The sequence below is a fragment of the Schistocerca serialis genome, chromosome 3 (genome assembly GCF_023864345.2).
Source record: "Schistocerca serialis cubense isolate TAMUIC-IGC-003099 chromosome 3, iqSchSeri2.2, whole genome shotgun sequence".
NCBI classification, from domain to species: Eukaryota; Metazoa; Arthropoda; class Insecta; order Orthoptera; family Acrididae; genus Schistocerca; species Schistocerca serialis.
Window position 1 is genome coordinate 481,625,853 of NC_064640.1, and position 19,457 is coordinate 481,645,309.

At 41.5% G+C, this 19,457-nt stretch overlaps 1 protein-coding gene across 3 annotated transcripts in view; it reads right to left on the minus strand.

Moving 5' to 3' along the window:
• Nucleotides 1-19,457, minus strand: part of LOC126470370 (chloride channel protein 2) — a 516,483-nt gene that overhangs the window by 223,896 nt on the left and 273,130 nt on the right. For all 3 annotated transcript variants that reach the window (XM_050098184.1, XM_050098185.1, XM_050098187.1), the window contains exon 3: nucleotides 7,875-8,003. In XM_050098184.1, coding sequence (XP_049954141.1) covers nucleotides 7,875-8,003 — 129 coding nt within the window. The remainder of the gene's footprint in view (nucleotides 1-7,874; nucleotides 8,004-19,457) is intronic.

Genomic DNA, 19,457 nt, shown 5'->3' on the forward strand with positions numbered 1-19,457 from the left:
GGTACCTGAATGAGACGTGGGCCTTGACGCCGCATCGTGGCTCACATACTCCATTGCCAGTACACTGTCCACAGTATGGGCAACAGGAGGGAGCTGTTAGCCACAGGTAGGCTCAGGTGGTAAATGTGATGCAATGTATGACTCTGTTATGGACCACTAAATGGATTAGGTGTACATTACGCATGAGAGACTCCTACCCAGGTAGCTGACTGTGCATGGGGTGCACATGAGGGCTTTTTAGCTTAGTTTTCTCTCATCCAGTCCAGACAACAGCAGCTGTAGGACACCCAGAAGTACCAGTTTAAGAGCCCAAGGAAAGCCACCCAAGAGTGAGTGTTTAGATACTAGTGTTTAACTACCAAAAAAAAATTGCAACGAAATCACAGGGTTTGAAGTACTCTTAAAAAGCAGTGAAGCTCACAGAATGCTAGGTACAGGAAGCTGGTTAAAACATGACATTGGCAGCAGTGCAATTTTTGGCTAAAATTTAAGTGTATATTGAAAAGATAACCTAAAGGGAAATGGAGGTGGTATATTTGTCACAGTAGACAAGAAACTCAAATCCATCAAGTTCAAAATTGAAGCTGCATGAAAGACTGTTTGGGCAAGACTCAGGATCAGGGGTGAGCATAGAATAGCAACTGAAGCCTGCTATCGATCACCAGACTCACCTCCTGATGTAACTGAAAATTGTAGAGAAAATCTCAGTCACTTGTACATAAGTTCCTGAATCATACTGTAGTCATCAGGGGATACTTTAATACAGTTTTATTAGTGGTGCTTATGACAAGACACCCTGAAATATTAAGAAAGGCATTCCCTGAAAACAATGAAGAACAGATAGGCAGAACCCAGCTCATGACAGAAATATATCAAATATAATGGCAACAACTGGACCTGGTCTCTACATAATAACTGGTATCAGCGACCATGAGGCACTTACAGCAACAATGGTAACCAAAGTACAAAGAGCAACTAAAACTAGTAGAAAGATTTATATGTTCAACAAAGTACATAAAGAAGTTGTAGTGTCATATTTCAATGACGGACTTGAAGCTTTTAGCTCAGGACAGGAGCATTTAGAAGAACTGTGACTCAAGTTTAAAAGATAGATATTTGCTCAGTAGAACAGTTCATGATGGGAGGGACTCTACATGGTATACAGACAAAGGAAAGGAACATTGATTACTGTATAATAAATGTAAAACTCAGCATAGGGCTATAGACATAGAGATGCTGAATGAAACATGTTTGGATGTCAAGAGAGAAATACGTGAAACTTTCAATGACTTCTGTAGCAGGATATTGTCAAATGATCTTTCACAAAACTCAGAAAAAAACTGTTCATATGTAAGGACTGTTAGTGACATCAAGGTTAGTGATCAGTCACTCACAGATTATACAGGAACTGAAACTGAACATAGCCAAGCAAATGTAAAAATGTTTTACTCCTTTTTCAAATGTTCCTTCATGAAGAAAAACTCATGAGAATTGCCCCAATTTATTCCTCATGCCAGCGGAGCAATGAGTGAAATAGGTATTAATGTCAGTGGCAATGAGAAACAGTTGAAATCATTAAAACTGAACGAAGCTCCAGAGCCCGATTGAACCCTTAGCAGATTCTATACTGAATTTGTGGCTGAGTTAGCCCCTATTTTAACTATAATCTACTCTAGGGTCCTCAAACCTTTTTTGCCCAGAAGGTGGAAGAAGGCGTGTATGCAAAGGTATACAAGAAGAGTAGCAGAAGTGATCCACAAAACTACTGTTCAGTATCCTTGATACTGATTTGTTGTGGAATCTTAGAAGGTATTCTGACAAGGAGATGGCACGAGCGTGGGTCGGGGATTTGTCTGTTTTGTGTGGTGAAAGAGGACCCCTAAAACCTCACGTGGTTAAAATATTAGGACGCACTACCCGGAAAATCCTGGGAAAAATCGATCCAAAGTTTCTTAGGTGCCTTATGAGTATACAATGTTCGTCCATTGCCGAGCTGCCGTCTGGCCTACATGATTAGCGGTCAGACCCTTATGCTAGAGGTCTCGGGTTCGATTCCTCCTCTGGCACAATATTAATAGTAGCCTCAGATCTTTTGCAGATGATGCAGTTATCTACAATGAAGTACTAGGTGACTGAAGATGCACAAATACTTAGGCAAATCTTGATAAGATTTCAAAGTGGTGCAAAGATTGGCAACTTGCTTTAAATGTTCAGAAATTTAAAACTGTGTACTTCACTAAATGAAAAAATATAATGTACTGTGACTAAAATATCAATGAGTCACAGCTGGAATCAGTCAACTCATATAAATACCAATGTGTAAGACATTGCAGGGATATGAAATGGAATGACTACATAGGCTCAGTCATAGCTGGAGCAGGTAGCAGACTTTGGTTTATTGGTAGAATACTAAGGAAAGGAAATGAAATCACACTACAGAGAAGATTGCTTACAAATCACTCATGCAAGCCATCCTATAATATTTCTGAAGTATGTGGACCTGTTCCTAGCAGTTCTTTACACTCCATTTGGACCACAGGAATGGTTATGTGAAATTTGGAATTGAAGAAAACTAGAAGAGTGAAACTCTCAGTGTGGCTCTCATATAGCAGTCAGTATTATTGTTATCATTTGCAGTGAATTTGTGTACCTCTGCATCACTCCTAAACTGAATAATTTGAGTCAGGTGCATCAATTCAGATACTGTATGTACTTTATGTGGAACTGACTGCTAGATATCATGAGAGGCGTACCCACCAATATGAAAAGATTTGGGGAGAAATGTGTTATCAGTACAGAAGGAGTAACAGCAGAATGGGTCTGTTAGAAGTGCTCAGTGACTTCGAACATGGACTAGTCATTGAATGTCACCTGAGTAACAAATCCATCAGAGACATTCCAACCCTTCTAAAAGTGCCAAAGTAGCCTGTTGGTAATGTGACTGAAAAGTGGAAATGTGAAGAAACGACCACAGATAAACCAAGACCAGGTCAACATTATGATTCTATCATCAGCTAACACATTTGGAGAATCATCCCATGTCCTAGGTAAACATTTAGGTACAAAGGGCCAAATATCGAGCCTTGTAGGACACCATATTTAATATTTCACCACTTAAAAGTTAGGCTTATTCCTGTCTCATCATTTGTGATGGTAATTTTTGTTGTTATTAAGACATGACTCAGTCTATGCAAGGTGAATGCCTTTAATGACACACCATTTCAGATTCCATAGCAGAATATAATTACCTACTCAAGATCACAGAAAATGCCAACAGGGTAATTTTTTTCTTGCTTAGCTCTACCAGAAACAAGTTTGTGAGGACATATATATTTCTTTCTCAGTAAAAAAATTCTTTATAGAAGACGAAATGAGCTGTTATTAAAAGACTATTATCAGAAATGTAGCTCGGTATTGTGTTGTGAACTACCTTCTCAATAAATTTTGACAACAAGTTTGATCTATGATTGGAGTTCCCCTGCTTTTCTCCAGTTTTATAGACCTGTGTTATTACCACATATTTTAATCTTAGAGGTTATATACTTTTACTGATTGACAAAACTGACTCAGAATACTCAGACAGGTGCTACCAACTGAGAAAAACATTTCTGTGCATTGATTGATATACTTCCTCAAAAGTAGCATGAGTATTTACATCCATATCTATCTCTGCATCTACATCTATACACTGCAAATCACTACCCTCATGGCAAAGGATATGTCACATTGTACCAGTTATTAGGCCTCCTCCCTATTCCATTCGCATATGAAGCATGGGAAGAATGACTGTTTAAATTCCTTTGTGTATGTTTCATTAGTGTCTTGAAAGGAGGATATAAGATGAACATCAACAAAAGCAAAACAAGGATAATGGAATGTAGTCTAATTAAGTTGGGTGATGCTGAGGGAATTAGATTAGGAAATGAGGCACTTAAAGTAGTAAAGGAGTTTTGCTATTTGGGGAGCAAAATAACTGATGATGGTAGAAGTAGAGAGGATATAAAATGTAGGCTGGCAATGGCAAGGAAAGCGTTTCTGAAGAAGAGAAATTTGTTAACATCCAGTATTGATTTAAGTGTCAGGAAGTCATTTCTGAAAGTATTCATATGGAGTGTAGCCATGTATGGAAGTGAAACATGGACGATAAATAGTTTGGACAAGAAGAGAATAGAAGCTTTCGAAATGTGGTGCTACAGAAGAATGCTGAAGATTAGATGGGTAGATCACATAACTAATGAGGAAGTATTGAATAGGATTGGGGAGAAGAGAAGTTTGTGGCACAACTTGACCAGAAGAAGGGATCGGTTGGTAGGACATGTTCTGAGGCATCAAGGGATCACCAATTTAGTATTGGAGGGCAGCGTGGAGGGTAAAAATCGTAGGGGGAGACCAAGAGATGAATACACTAAGCAGATTCAGAAGGATGTAGGTTGCAGTAGGTACTGGGAGATGAAAAAGCTTGCACAGGATAGAGTAGCATGGAGAGCTGCATCAAACCAGTCTCAGGACTGAAGACCACAACAACAACAACATGTTTCATTAGTTTAATCTTGTTCTCACAGTCCCTGTGAGTGCAATACATAGGGGGTTGTAGTATATTCCTAGTGTCATCATTTAATGTTGGTTCTTGAAACTTCATAAGTAGGCTTTTATGGGATAATTTATGTTTGTCTTCAAGAGTCAGGCAGTTCAGTTCTTTCAACATCTCTGCGGCACTCTCACGTGGGTCATACAAGCTTGTGACCATTTGAGCTGTCCTTCTGTGTATATATACAATAATCCATGTTAGTCCTGCTTGGAACAGGTCCCTCACACTTGAGTAATAATAAATATTCACATACAATCCATACGTTACTGTGTGGGAGATAGGATCGGCCACCAGGATTATATAATGGCTGAATCATTCGTTGGCATATATCTTCTCCAAATAATGGTAGGCCTTTCCAATGTATGGCTCATTAGGGAACCTTTGTGGTGCATAAAACAACAGGAAAGAAAATGAAAATGTAGTACCACAGGCGTGGTCAACTTTATGTATAGGCCACGGAACTGGAATCAGAAAAAGTATGGAAACCCTGAGAACTGCTTTCTTCAATATAAATGCAGATGCAAGCCAAGTCTGCAGGTTGTGCTATTGTATTTAACCACAAATGGTGTTACAGCCCAATGTTAAGTCTCAGCGTGCCAGTCGTGAAGAAGGGGTGGCTGTGAGAAGAGATCAGCAAATCGCACGCTGACCAGATCTCCCTCCACAACAACAACACGACAGCAGTGGCCCCTATGTGAAGAGGACATAAGAGCCACAACTGACTGGTGATTCCTCAGTTCAATAACAGTTTCAAGATTAGTGACTTCAATAGCAGTGTCAATGCTAGTCTGGTACTCTCTATGCAGCACAGACTAGGGATTGTCTATACTGAAGAAGAGTGATTATTTTGTATGTCACCCTTTGCTTGTGACACGTCTGAGTAATTGCCAAAGTTAAGTACTGTAATTTTCTTATTGTAATAAAACTCATTAATATGACTATCTGATTGTTTGTTTAGCGAACCGAGTATGCAGGCTTCCTAGACACTACAAATGGCATCTTTGCAGTGTCCTCAATATGTTGTAAGTGTCAGTTCTGGTCAGAACAGTGTTCTGGGTAGTTGTGAGTGCATCACACTGGAGCTATGTGACTTCACACATGGGCAAATTGTTACTGCTCATATGGTGGATGTTTCCATAACCAAGGTAGATGAAGTGTTTGGTGTTTCAAAAGGCACCATTTCGAAGATTCATACCGCATACAGGGAAAGCGGAAAAACATCATCCACTAAGTCACAACATAGATGAAAGTATGTGTTGAATGATCATGACAGACCATCATTCAAGAAGATTGTGACAAAAAAGTCACTGCGGAGCTGAATGTCAACACGCGAACTCTGACACCATCAAAACAACAAGAAGGGTGCTCCATAAGCAGGGAATTGCAGAGCGAACTGGAATTCCAAAACCACTCATCACTGATGCAAATGCCCCTATCAGGAAAACATGGTGCCAATGCCATAAAACCTGGACTATGGAGCAATGGAAGAATGTTATTTGGTTGAATAAATCTTGTTTCACACTTTTTCCAGCTTCTGGCTGAGACTATGTCCCAGGAGAGGAAATAGCAGGAAAAAATGGTTCAAATGGCTCTCAGCACTATGGGACTTAACTGCTCAGGTCATCAGTCCCCTAGAACTTAGAACTACTTAAACCTAACTAACCTAAGGACATCACACACATCCATGCCCAAGGCAGGATTCGAACCTGCGACCATAGCGGTCACGCGGTTCCAGACTGTAGCGCCTAGAACCGCTCGGCCACCCCGGCCGGCGAAATAGCAGGAGTTGGTGATGATATGGGCAGTCATATCATGGTACTTCATGGACTCCATGGTTCCTCTGCAATGTCGCATTACTGCTAAGGATAACATGGCCACTTTGGCTAATCAGATCCATCCTGTGGTACAATTTCCCCAGTGGTGGTGCTGTGCTCCAAAACGACAGTGCCCCTTTTCACACAGCTCACATCATGCAGGATTGGTTTTGTGAGTACGAGGATGAATTGTCGCATCTCCCTTGGCTACCTCAGTCCACAGAACTCAATATTACACAGCCTTTGTAGTCTACTTTGGAGAAAAGGGTATGTAATTGCTATACAGTTTCAACATAGTTATCTGAACTTGTCATTATTTTGCATTAAGAATGGTACAAAATTCCCTTAAAATCCTTACAGAACCTGAATTTATTCATTCCGGTTTTCCTACATTGTATCAGATATGGTAGTGTGTGTTTGTGGTGTTTCCACATTTTTGTCCACCTCCCGTATGCCCAGACTAGGGCCCTGGGAAGAAAGGGGACAGCTAGAGGTTCGACCGGCGCTTGTGTTTGCTGTAGACTTATACACACACACAAAAAGAAGACCTGCATGTAATTTGAAAATATGGAAGGACAGCCAGCAGCACTGTCACTAGCATAGACTTTGGTCCTTTGTTAAGTTGAAGAGCAATGTTAATGTCTCTGGTTGCAAATGCTGTACTATTGGACTTCACATCAATTCATGTAGTAGTTTTGGTTAAAGTTGTCATAACTGTGCGTGTTAGCTATTATTCCTATTTAAAAAGCAGTCTGGCTGACGCAATGAGCGGCATTAAGCTAAGAAGTGCTCGCAAAGGGAAACGAACTATTGAACAAAAAAGCTATTGGAACCTAAAAGATTTCTTCGAATTTTTTTCTAAGCGTGAAAATGCGAATCTGAACTGCCCAATACTAGCAGTAACATTAAAATTTTACTGTTGTTGGTGTTGATGCTGAAGAGACATTAAAAACGGGGCATGTCATGTGGTAGCACGGAGCTTCGAACATTTGGACTCTAGGAATTGTAGGACAGAGCCGGTGATAAGTAAAGTCATGAAGAGTGTCATTACAGTCGGAAACAAACCATAGGTAAGGGATGTGAGGCGCTTAGGGGCGTCATCGCCTGAACTCTGACCATAGCTATGAAAGGTGTTAGGGAAGAAAGTTGAGCAGTTCGCGGCAAAGTCCTAGCTGCAGAAGTGACACTCAGCCCAAAAACTCAATTTAACACTACGACCAGTTCGTATCAAACACAGAATTTTTGGCACAACCAGAAGCACAAGCTCCACTTGGGTGAGACTTTCGTCGTGGCATACTGTTTTCCACTATGGTGGCTAGAGAATCTAAACAAAACGAGCAATGAGATCAGCTTTATAAGCTAAGCAGTCACTGATAACAGTTCAGTCACTCTCAACCTTGAAATGATACATTTGTGTTTGTTTCAATAGTATTATTGGAGACAGCAAAATTAGACTATTTTTGCACTCTTACCTATGGATTGCGGTGCTACTATATGTACGAAGCCAGCTGAAAAGAGGATGAGGACGACAGGCAAGCTGATCCATGCGAAGAAGCGGGCAGCGGGATGAGTCGTCAGGTCTGCATACAGCCAAATCCGAGCTGAAACACAGAGCGATTAAGTTAAATCATATGCTGCTTTGCGAACTGCAGCGGACACCCATCACCTACCTGCAGGCCAAAAGTAAATTCACTTCTAACAAAATTGTTAAGCAGAGTTTATTAGTCGCTATCCAGTAAAGTCGGAAAAGATTGGCGAGTGATATCCCCAAATAACTTAACAATGGCTCGCTACTGGACAGGTGTGAACACAGTCTATTTAGCAGGGTCTGTTCGTAGTTCGTCTTCATCCTGCTGCTCTCTCTCCTATAAATCATCTCTGTGTCTTGTGCATAGGCAACATGTCTAGCTGTAGTGATAACAGGCTGGTCAAATTTCTTTTGCTTACTTGGAACAAAATTTCTCGTAGGATGAAATGACTGTACTATATATATAAAGGCGAAGAAAAGTTGCCACGGTAGCCACTATCAGTGAGTTGGAAAAGGCAACGGGAATATCAAGGTTCCGTGAGAAGATGCAATAGAAAGTTAAAACCATCAATTTAGTATCCTGTTTAATGCTTGATTGCCCTACAGAAAGTTATGTAATGCTGTTCTTAATCTGCATCCTGCATCCAGTAACAGTAGTATATAACACTGCAACCAGTTTTTTTTTTTTCGATGCAGCTTTTCTCAGGTGAGTGTCAGTACATTGTATTTTAGCCTATATAATTTCTAATTTGATACAGAAATAACTTTCTCTCATTTACAGCATGGTCTTCAGATATGAGGTCACTACGAGCCACATAGAACGCTCCATCCATGTTTTTAAATCAGCCTGTTTTCCGATTTTTCATAGTTAATCTCTACTTCCACGTCATGCAGAATAAGCCCTGCTGTAGTATTTATTGTTTCATTCGCCCTCATTCAGGTGATTACCTTGGACTGCACACACCACAGGAGTCAACACTTGAGCACCAATTGAACCGTGTCTGAACCTTGTTCTTTTCTAGTTTAGAAGAGATGCTAAATCACTTGCCAATGAACTACATTACTCGTCTAGTGTGAACCGGATTAAGTAACCCAACCGCTAACAGAGCTCCAAAACCTCAAGCCACACGTACGTTGCTTCATACCCGTCGACATGTGCCAAATATTTGATACTTCTGCTTAAATCCTTTGTTATAAAGTGGAAGAGTGATGGAGAAAAGCGTTAACCACGTCGGGAAGTAGGAGTCGATAGGCCTATTATCTACATATCTTTCGGACAGATTTCAACAGATAATACAGCAAGTGTAAAACAAATCAAAAAAAGAAAATGTGCTAAAGTTTAAGCTGTTTGTAACTGTGTCTACAGCTTCGCGATTAAAGAAAATACTGAAAAGCAGTTTCCTGTAACCACATTTTTAGGGGCTTTATAAGGCTCATCTGTTCTTTGTGTGAATTGGTCGTATGGAAAATGTATGCTCCATTAATTTCCTATTTTACTACTGCACTCCAGTTCCAAAAATATACACTGCACTTGTTACCTAATATTAACGATCTTCAGTGCAAAGTGCTGCCTTCCTGCGACAGAAAACCACTTCAAACAGTACTCTGTGGATTTACAGCTTTGCAGAAACAAATATAAACAGTAAAATAATAAAAATGTTTCTTCTAGTCTTTTTAATTTATTAATGGACATATATTTCCCAAAGAATGAAATGCGGTGACTTGATGATAGTCTTCAGTGTCCATCACCTCACTGACTCTGTCCCAGCTAGAGGCTAAGAAAAATTCATAACAATACTGATCTTATTCGTACGCACACTAAGAGAAGCAGAATCGGACACGGCGTCTCAAATGTTTGAGCGCTCGCCTAGACATGGAATTCCTAAACAGGGTTTCGACATGATTAAGACATATCGAAATGTAAATGATACATTACACTGTATTTGTGCTCGAAGTAGTGAACAAACTGATGTCCTTTCAGAATTGGAATACATATCGAACCATGTTACATCAGGTTGGATTCCATTAGGAACTGTTGCTCTCAGCGATTGTGAAAGTGTAATAATAGGGAACGACCACAGTAACCGGACACGTACAAATCTGTATTTTATTGCAGATCTAGCTAGGTTTCAGCTAAAGTAGAGCCATCATGAGCGCTGAAAGGAATAAGAAACACAGCGATCAGACATTTGAACTGGATATATCAAGAAGCTTCTTTCTTATTCTCTTCAGCACTGATGCTGGGTATACTGCAACTGAAGTATAGTTAGATTTGCAATAAAATACAGATTTATGTGCGACTGATTGTTGTGTTTATTCTTGGTTAGAACTATGTTGTTATTATTAGGAGCCATAGAAAAATTTCCGTTCGAAGGCTGTACAGTCCAGAATAGATCCACCAATCAGGGAAAATCGTGAGCATTGAGGCAACCATCCCACCGATGCACCAGGCTGAAGATACTTTTTAAGGGACCGAAGGAGTGACAATCGCATGGGAAGAGATCAGGACTATAGGGTGGGTGCTCGAATGTTTCCCCCTTGAGATATTAATTTCCGCTGGCCTCCCTGATCGACCGACGTCTTGTCGAATCGCGACCAGCAAGGAACTTGGCGCACCTTTCCACAACGGTGGTTTTCAAGAAACATGCTGCCTCATACACATTCTTCATTCTCCGATGAATGTCTACCAATATGCTTCCTTCGGCAGCCAAGAAAAGAGCAACAGCACGTTGACCCTGTTTGGACGCATATGGTATCCAGAATGAAAAATGCTCCTATCATAGCACAAAAAAGTCGAACACGTCCCGAGCAGATTTAAGAATGTAAAAGAAGAGAACTACCTTTTCGACTAATCTGGCAGCTTCAAAGGCATTTAAATCACAGCATCTAGACATATTTGCGCTTTCACTTGGCAGTGTTAGTACCCTTGTAATGTAATTTAATGCACAGTGTCAAATAAAGTAATATGATACATAACGTCATTCGTATAATACACTCCTGGAAATTGAAATAAGAACACCGTGAATTCATTGTCCCAGGAAGGGGAAACTTTATTGACACATTCCTGGGGTCAGATACATCACATGATCACACCGACAGAACCACAGGCACATAGACACAGGCAACAGAGCATGCACAATGTCGGCACTAGTACAGTGTATATCCACTTTTCGCAGCAATGCAGGCTGCTATTCTCCCATGGAGACGATCGTAGAGATGCTGGATGTAGTCCTGTGGAACGGCTTGCCATGCCATTTCCACCTGGCGCCTCAGTTGGACCAGCGTTCGTGCTGGACGTGCAGACCGCGTGAGACGACGCTTCATCCAGTCCCAAACATGCTCAATGGGGGACAGATCCGGAGATCTTGCTGGCCAGGGTAGTTGACTTACACCTTCTAGAGCACGTTGGGTGGCACGGGATACATGCGGACGTGCATTGTCCTGTTGGAACAGCAAGTTCCCTTGCCGGTCTAGGAATGGTAGAACGATGGGTTCGATGACGGTTTGGATGTACCGTGCACTATTCAGTGTCCCCTCGACGATCACCAGTGGTGTACGGCCAGTGTAGGAGATCGCTCCCCACACCATGATGCCGGGTGTTGGCCCTGTGTGCCTCGGTCGTATGCAGTCCTGATTGTGGCGCTCACCTGCACGGCGCCAAACACGCATACGACCATCATTGGCACCAAGGCAGAAGCGACTCTCATCGCTGAAGACGACACGTCCCTCCATTCACGCCTGTCGCGACACCACTGGAGGCGGGCTGCACGATGTTGGGGCGTGAGCGGAAGACGGCCTAACGGTGTGCGGGACCGTAGCCCAGCTTCATGGAGACGGTTGCGAATGGTCCTCGCCGATACCCCAGGAGCAACAGTGTCCCTAATTTGCTGGGAAGTGGCGGTGCGGTCCCCTACGGCACTGCGTAGGATCCTACGGTCTTGGCGTGCATCCGTGCGTCGCTGCGGTCCGGTCCCAGGTCGACGGGCACGTGCACCTTCCGCCGACCACTGGCGACAACATCGATGTACTGTGGAGACCTCACGCCCCACGTGTTGAGCAATTCGGCGGTACGTCCACCCGGCCTCCCGCATGCCCACTATACGCCCTCGCTCAAAGTCCGTCAACTGCACATACGGTTCACGTCCACGCTGCCGCGGCATGCTAGCAGTGTTAAAGACTGCGATGGAGCTCCGTATGCCACGGCAAACTGGCTGACACTGACGGCGGCGGTGCACAAATGCTGCGCAGCTAGCGCCATTCGACGGCCAACACCGCGGTTCCTGGTGTGTCCGCTGTGCCGTGCGTGTGATCATTGCTTGTACAGCCCTCTCGCAGTGTCCGGAGCAAGTATGGTGGGTCTGACACACCGGTGTCAATGTGTTCTTTTTTCCATTTCCAGGAGTGTATGACACGTGCCATCATGTCATCCAACATGGCACTTGTCATGTCGTGCAATATGACACAATGTGTCATTAAAGTTTGGCATGCATGCTTATTCACTCTGGGATACTTTCTATTACAGGTTCACCTCCACTCTCAGATACTTCCTATTGTAGATGCATCCCACTCTCTAGACGCACATAAATTTGTGTCTATTTATTCTTGGACCCCTCAGCATACATGTAACGGGGGTGGGTTTGGGAGAGAAATGGTCCCTTTGAGGAAAAAAACAATCTCCCCCCCATAAATCAAAAAATTGTTTTGGCGTCCACCCACAGAAACTTTATCCCTCCAGAGAAAAACATTTTTTAGCTATTACATGTATGCTCTTCAGCCATATTACATCATATGTTCTTCACTATGACTGGCGAGCCTTGAAGATTGTGGGCTCAGGATCGGAGACTTCAGCCTATAAATTGCAAGATGCAGGTGTGCCAACACCTTGCAGCTAAGAGAGCTCACTGCGTTGCGAAAGTAGGGATAACTCGTAAAAAAGCGTGAGTAGGTCAAATATTTCGATTTAAATGCCTTTGAAACTGCCAGATAAATCGAGAAGCTAGTTCCCTTGTACTATGAAAGGAGTATTTTTCATTCTGGTTCTTACAAGGGAACCTCCCCGTCGCACCCCCCTCAGATTTAGTTATAAGTTGGCACAGTGGATAGGCCTTGAAAAACTGAACACAGATCAATCGAGAAAACAGGAAGAAGCTGTGTGGAACTATGAAAAAATAAGCGAAATATACAAACTGAGTAGTCCATGGGCAAGATGGGCAACAACAAGGATACTGTGAGCATAGGTGCGCCGTGGTCTCGTGGTTAGCGTGAGCAGCTGCGGAACGAGAGGTTCTTGCTTCAAGTCTTCCCTCGAGTGATAAGTTTACTTTCTTCATTTTAGTAAAGTTATAATCTGTCCGTTCGTTCATTGACGTCTTTGTTCACTGTAATAAGTTTAGTGTCTGTGTTTTGCGACCGCACCGCAAAACCGTGCGATTAGTTGACGAAAGGACGTGCCTCTTCAATGGGAACCGAAAACATTTGATCGCAAGGTCATAGGTCAACCGATTCCTCCACAGGAAAACACGTCTGATATATTCTATACGACACTGGTGACGGCATGTGCGTCACATGACAGGAATATGTTGTCGACCCACCTAACTTGTAAACTTGGCGAATGGGTAAAAAGATTCTTCTACCTTTCCCGATTTAGGTTTTCTTGTGGATGTGATAATCACTCCCACAAAAGTGATGAAAACATAAGAGTTTGTAACATAAACTGAAAACAAAAATTAAAATTTCCACTCGAGGGAAGACTTGAACCAAGGACCTCTCGGTCCGCCTCTGCTCACGCTAACCACAAGACCACGACGCTCCCGAGCGCACCTTGTCCTTGATGATACTTATGCATCGCATGGACTACTCAGTTTGTATATTTTGCTTATTTTTTCATAGTTCCACACAACTTCTTCCTGTTTTCTCGATTGATCTATGTTCAGTTTTTAAGGTCTAACCACTGTGCCAACTTAGAATTAAATCTGAGGGGGGTGCGATGGGGAGGTTCCCTTGTTAGCTCCTACTCTACCGTAATATTCCCTATTAGTCGTCGCCCGACCTACATCGGTCGCCAACCTATAAGCTATGGCGGTCTAATGTGAATTAGTTTTTTTATCGTCTCTCGAACCTCGTTGCTTGAGTTGGGCATAATTTGTCTGGCTCCTCTACTATTACCTGCGTGATATGGTTGAACCTGTCCAGCGAAGCTTACCATGTCCTCCAGAGCACACAAGCCTCACCACCACGTCAAGGTAATATGCCCTTTTTTTCAAATATTTTATTTTTCATTATTTTTATTACTCGGTTATTGTGTTTCATATGTTTTAATTTCGTTTACCTTTACATTGCTTTTTATATTTTTTGTTTTATAGTTACACACATTTTATTTATATACGCATGAGACTCTATACGCAAACATACGAAAAATAACCACAAATTCTTAATACAATGCACAGAATAACGCCAAACATAAATACTATACCGAACGAAATATTAAATACTGTGCGAAGTTTATCATAACAACAAATGTAAATAGTTTATATTACGGAGATAAACATACGAAACGACCATATTACACAAATAAACTTATTTAAAAGCTTACTATATCGCAAGCTGAACGATTCACGCAACAAATCATAAACTGTTGAAAAGCATTCATCTTGTTGTTATTTCTTATCTTAAAATTCTCGTAATTGTTTATTTAAAGTATGCAATAGTAAAAAATGAAAATTAAGAAACCACCGCTAGAAAAAACTCACGAGAATAATTGTGGAGTGAAATGTTATAACCATTAATCCGAATTAAATATGGACACGACTCGCTGAAATACGCAGAACTGTGAAACAACGTATGCACGACAGAACACTATCAACTTCTCATCCCTGTACAAAAATTGACGAATTTAAGCGTTTTTTGTCCGAAAATAAATTTTCTGCAAGACAGCACAGTGGTTTTTGAAGAAAACGCAGAAAAACATTTTCTACTGGTTCGAAAGAAGATGTTCTTTTTCCTGTCAATTATTTTATAGTAGTTTCCGGGTTAGTTTACTTTTCTGATGGTCATCGATTAAGGTTTAAATGCTCGATGAAAAAGAATATTATTTTGTAGAGGGCTGGACATAATTCTGGTTTGGTACATGCATTGTTTTGCACGTCCAAAGATTTTTCGATGTTTTTAAGGCACTGGTGCATAAAATCTTTCACGTACAAGCTACGAAACGATTATCAGCTGTAATAAGCAGTTTTAATTATATCCAAATACAGCGCTTAAAATGCAATGTATTTTTACGAAACACACTTTCACGTGAAAACGTATGGTTTTTCACACGTTGAACCCGAATGATGAAAGGTTTTTGCAAACGCTTCTAAAATTACCGTAAGAATATATTTTTTATTGTCATCTGTATTACTTTAAACTATCCCAGCAATTGCGATTCAAGTGAAACCGGATTTTATGAGCAACTTCAGACCGCTATATCCTGGCAATGGTTAAAGCTTTCACAAAACAACAGGACGACCTTTAGTTAAGTGTACTTGTCTACCTTTTTACAAAATTTGAACTGATTCCCATACTTCTGAAACATAGAAGTGGCACGCGTAAAATACCTCACAAAAATGTATTTTTTGCACAAACAATCCGAATGAAGCTAGATTTTTGAAAGTTAGTTTTCAGCTTCGTTGTAAGAATGCGTTCTTTATTTATTTGATTGACTTTACACCATTTGCGCGCATTCAGTTCACATAAGAACGAATTTTACGTGTTGCATTTAGCTCGATTTTAAACCAACTTATCTCGAGAAAGGATAAAGATTTTTCGGTAAAAAAAATTCTTTTCGACTTCATCCATTTATCTACCTTCAGTCAAAGTTTGAACCAATTCGTACAAGTTTAAAGTACAGGAGTCGCAGAATTCAAAAACCACCCCGAAAAACATTTTTTTGCACGTAAAATCCAAACGAAGCAAGATTTTTTTCAAATGGTTAAAACTTACCTCAGACCAAAGTACGATTACACCGGTGTACCAAACTTGAGCCATCAATGTCGCTCCTGTCCAGAGTTACTTAACGGTGCCTGTTCCGTACAATCCGAACGGTCCACAAACAAATGGTGTCATTTGCTGAGTGTTAATTTCAGCCAACTTAAAAATTTTGCAAATCGAATTACTCGATTTGCACAGTTTACCTGGGCCCCAGCTCGGTTCGTCGTTCAAACATTGCTTAATATACCGCAACATAGCTACAGTAAGACAGATGTTCGAATAGTTATACAAATGGCTGCTGGTCCTGGCTAAACCAAAACTTTTTACCCTATGTTCCTAGGTCAAATAGGAACCCAGCAACAAGAGCCCCCAAACCGCAATTCTGCACGCGGCTTCCGCGCTGTAACGATAACGTCTCCATTGTTCTCGTTTCCGCATTTACAGCACGCGAAAGACGAATACCTCACTAATCCCTTGCCTACATGTCGGTGCTTGTATATCCGCATCGGGGACGCGCTGCGTTGCATATACGCTGCAGCAACGCCATCAAATGGGAACTTTTTGATCGGCCCTTATATCATTGGTATTACACAGGTGAAAAGTAAGCTGTCATCATGCTTAAAGTTGATCTGAGGACCACAGAGCTTTACTGGACTTGTTCTTGATAGAGGCGGTATGCCGTTGCCTTCTTCCGATCTTTGAACTTACTTAACCAGTGAGTTAGCGGTGGACGCACTGTTTAATGTGGACTCACGCACACGGTGTAACTTGGCATTTTTCATATTAGCATACATTTCCGGAGATGAAATAAGTGATAAGTGACTCATGAAATTCCTAGCTCTAACCGGGGACTGCACACGATCCTTAATCTGGCTTATTACCACTGAGATCATGTACTTCAGTCAAAGAACTATGGCGATGGCTACAACGAATACTTGCTATCATATTACGAATGAAGATACAGCACATTTGTATATAGAATATTTGCTATGGCCAGATGCAAAGCGGTCCCCAGTCCAAAAACACAATATGGTTATCTGGTTAGTTTGTCCATTATGTAATGAGTGTGGACATACGAGAGCTCTTGAAATTCAAATAGATAATCGCTACACAGGAAGACGAATTGCGGAAGACAATAAAATATAAAGAGATATTTGCTAACTATGCAGAGGCGTGGTATCCTTGTACATAATACTGTAACCATTTGCTTTCTTGTTATCTTGATGTCTTCAAGAACCTTAACATTTAGCACAAACAATGAGTGAGGATACATTTATATGTAAGCCCACTGTAACTGTGAGACAAAATGACGAGAGCATTTATTCCCTGAGGCATAAAGTTTCACCTCAAGAGAGAAGTTCTCTTCATTTTCTTAAATGACTGCATTTCATTATGTATTAATTGTGCTGTAACTATTTGACCAGAAAAGGAACATTCAGCTCAATCAGGAATTGATCTTTATTTCTCTCTTTCTAAGTGTGTAAATTTGGTTTACACACTTCCGTTTTTTACTTTAACTGTTTCATTAACACGTTAACATACAAATAAGGAAGGCAGAGAAACCATTTTATTTACAATGATCCATCAATTGTTTATCAACAGTAACGATGAAATCAATTACGTGAGAAGATTACACAAACATAGCATCTAACTGCTACAGAAAATTATTTTCAGCTCTTTACTGAGAAGGATATTTCTGTTGCAAACGACATCATATTTGTGACCAAGAGGACTGCATCATACATTTCAAAATAACAAAGCTCAAGAAGCTAGCCGAATAAGACAGATATGGAGAGCGCAAAAATGGTCCACAAGGGGTGGTTGGAGGCTCATGGAGGTAACCATATTTGGATCAAATAGGCACGGCAAATAAAAATTTGTGTCAGGCCGTGATTTGAGACCGAATCTTCTACTTATCGCAAACAGTCACCTTTAGGACAATCATGCACACCTTCAGGACCGACTCTAATTTTCAGTGTCACTGAGGTTTCCTTCTATCCCTTCCGAACAGTGGAACACTGGCCCAGAGGTTTCCCCGCCAGGTATTTCATTCGTGGATTCAAAGGGGACCTCTTGACCCCTAACCACAAAAAAGTTAGTAAAAGCATTTATATATCTTTTTAACTTATTCGAGCCACCTGTGCACCATAGACTTGGTCCTTGTGTTTTTATGCTGTGCTGTTGTCTGCCAATTCCACTGCTGTTGGTGAAGTTTAGTGCCTTTCTGTTAGTACAGTATTCCTTCATTTTCCTGCTGGACATTCCCTTGGGTTTCTCAGACCATTTCCTGATCTCATTGTGGTTAACTTCTCTAAGAGATATTTGGAAGGGTCTGGTTTCATTGGCTAAATGATAGTCACCGCTCTCAGCTATTATGTCTTGCCTAATATGAAGTCCTGTAACGTCTTTCTATATTTGCTTGATCCACAGGGATGTGGTGGCTTTACCCTTGTTGGCTACTTTGAAGATATTATACGACAACCTATGGGGATCCACTTCCTCATGTGGCCACAGAAAGCTAGTCATATTCTTCTGACGGCACTGACAAGGTGTTGGTAGAGTTCGCGATTAGGTTTGTACCACCGTTTGGCATCTGGTAAGATCCTTGGTCTCACTACCTTCGCAGGAATTTCCTTTCTTGTACTTCCAGGACTCTTATTGGGATATTGGTTAGGGCAGGTGCTCTGGTGGTCAAACTGCTGTGTAATATTATCTTACTTTGATAATCATCTACAGACATTTCGAGGCGTAGAGTTATCTGCAAGCATAGTATGCCCTATCTAATTCGATTTTCCTTTGTTTGAGAGCTAATGTTTGAATGAGATCATCTGAGTTCCACTACCCAAGTTACTTTACGGTTTGGGCTCTACAGATATGCTTGGTAGTGCTGAAATTCGTCGTCCTAGGGACATTTTTAATATTGTTAAGGAATCCGGTCTTTCCTATGTTGGTCAATAGACCTGTTTTGTCCGCTACTATGAGGCTCATTCAAATTAAACCTGGTCAGTGCGTCTACCTTTCCCTTACACGTAAGGTGGCACCACGTAACTGCGGGTATGGTGGCGCCATCTATTGATAGAGAGACTGACGCGTGCGCACCGTTTGACGTTGCATATCGCCAGTGTGGTTTCACGCCGAAGAGAAGGTGGTCACACAAGTTATAGTCTACTACCGAACATGCTGGCGAGTAAGCAGGAACAACGAGGAGTGATTCGATTTTTGACGGCGGAGGGAGTTGGAGGCCGTGAAATCTATCGACGGATGAAGGCTGTGTACGGTGAGTACAGTCTGAGTCGTTCAAGTGTTGTGGAAAGGCGCAAACGGTTCCTTGAGGGGCGCGAGTCACTGGAAGACGATGCTCGTCCTGGACAGGCTCATCGTGTCATCACAACGGAAATGGTTGCGGAAGTGAATGCTTTAGTCTTGCTAAAGCTAAAGTTTGCTTTAGCTAAAACAAGCTATTCGCGGACATCGACTCGCAACGGTCGACGAAGTGTGAGGCCTGGATCCGACAGCAGCCTACTAGCTTCTTCAAAGATGTAATCGACCGGCTAGTGTC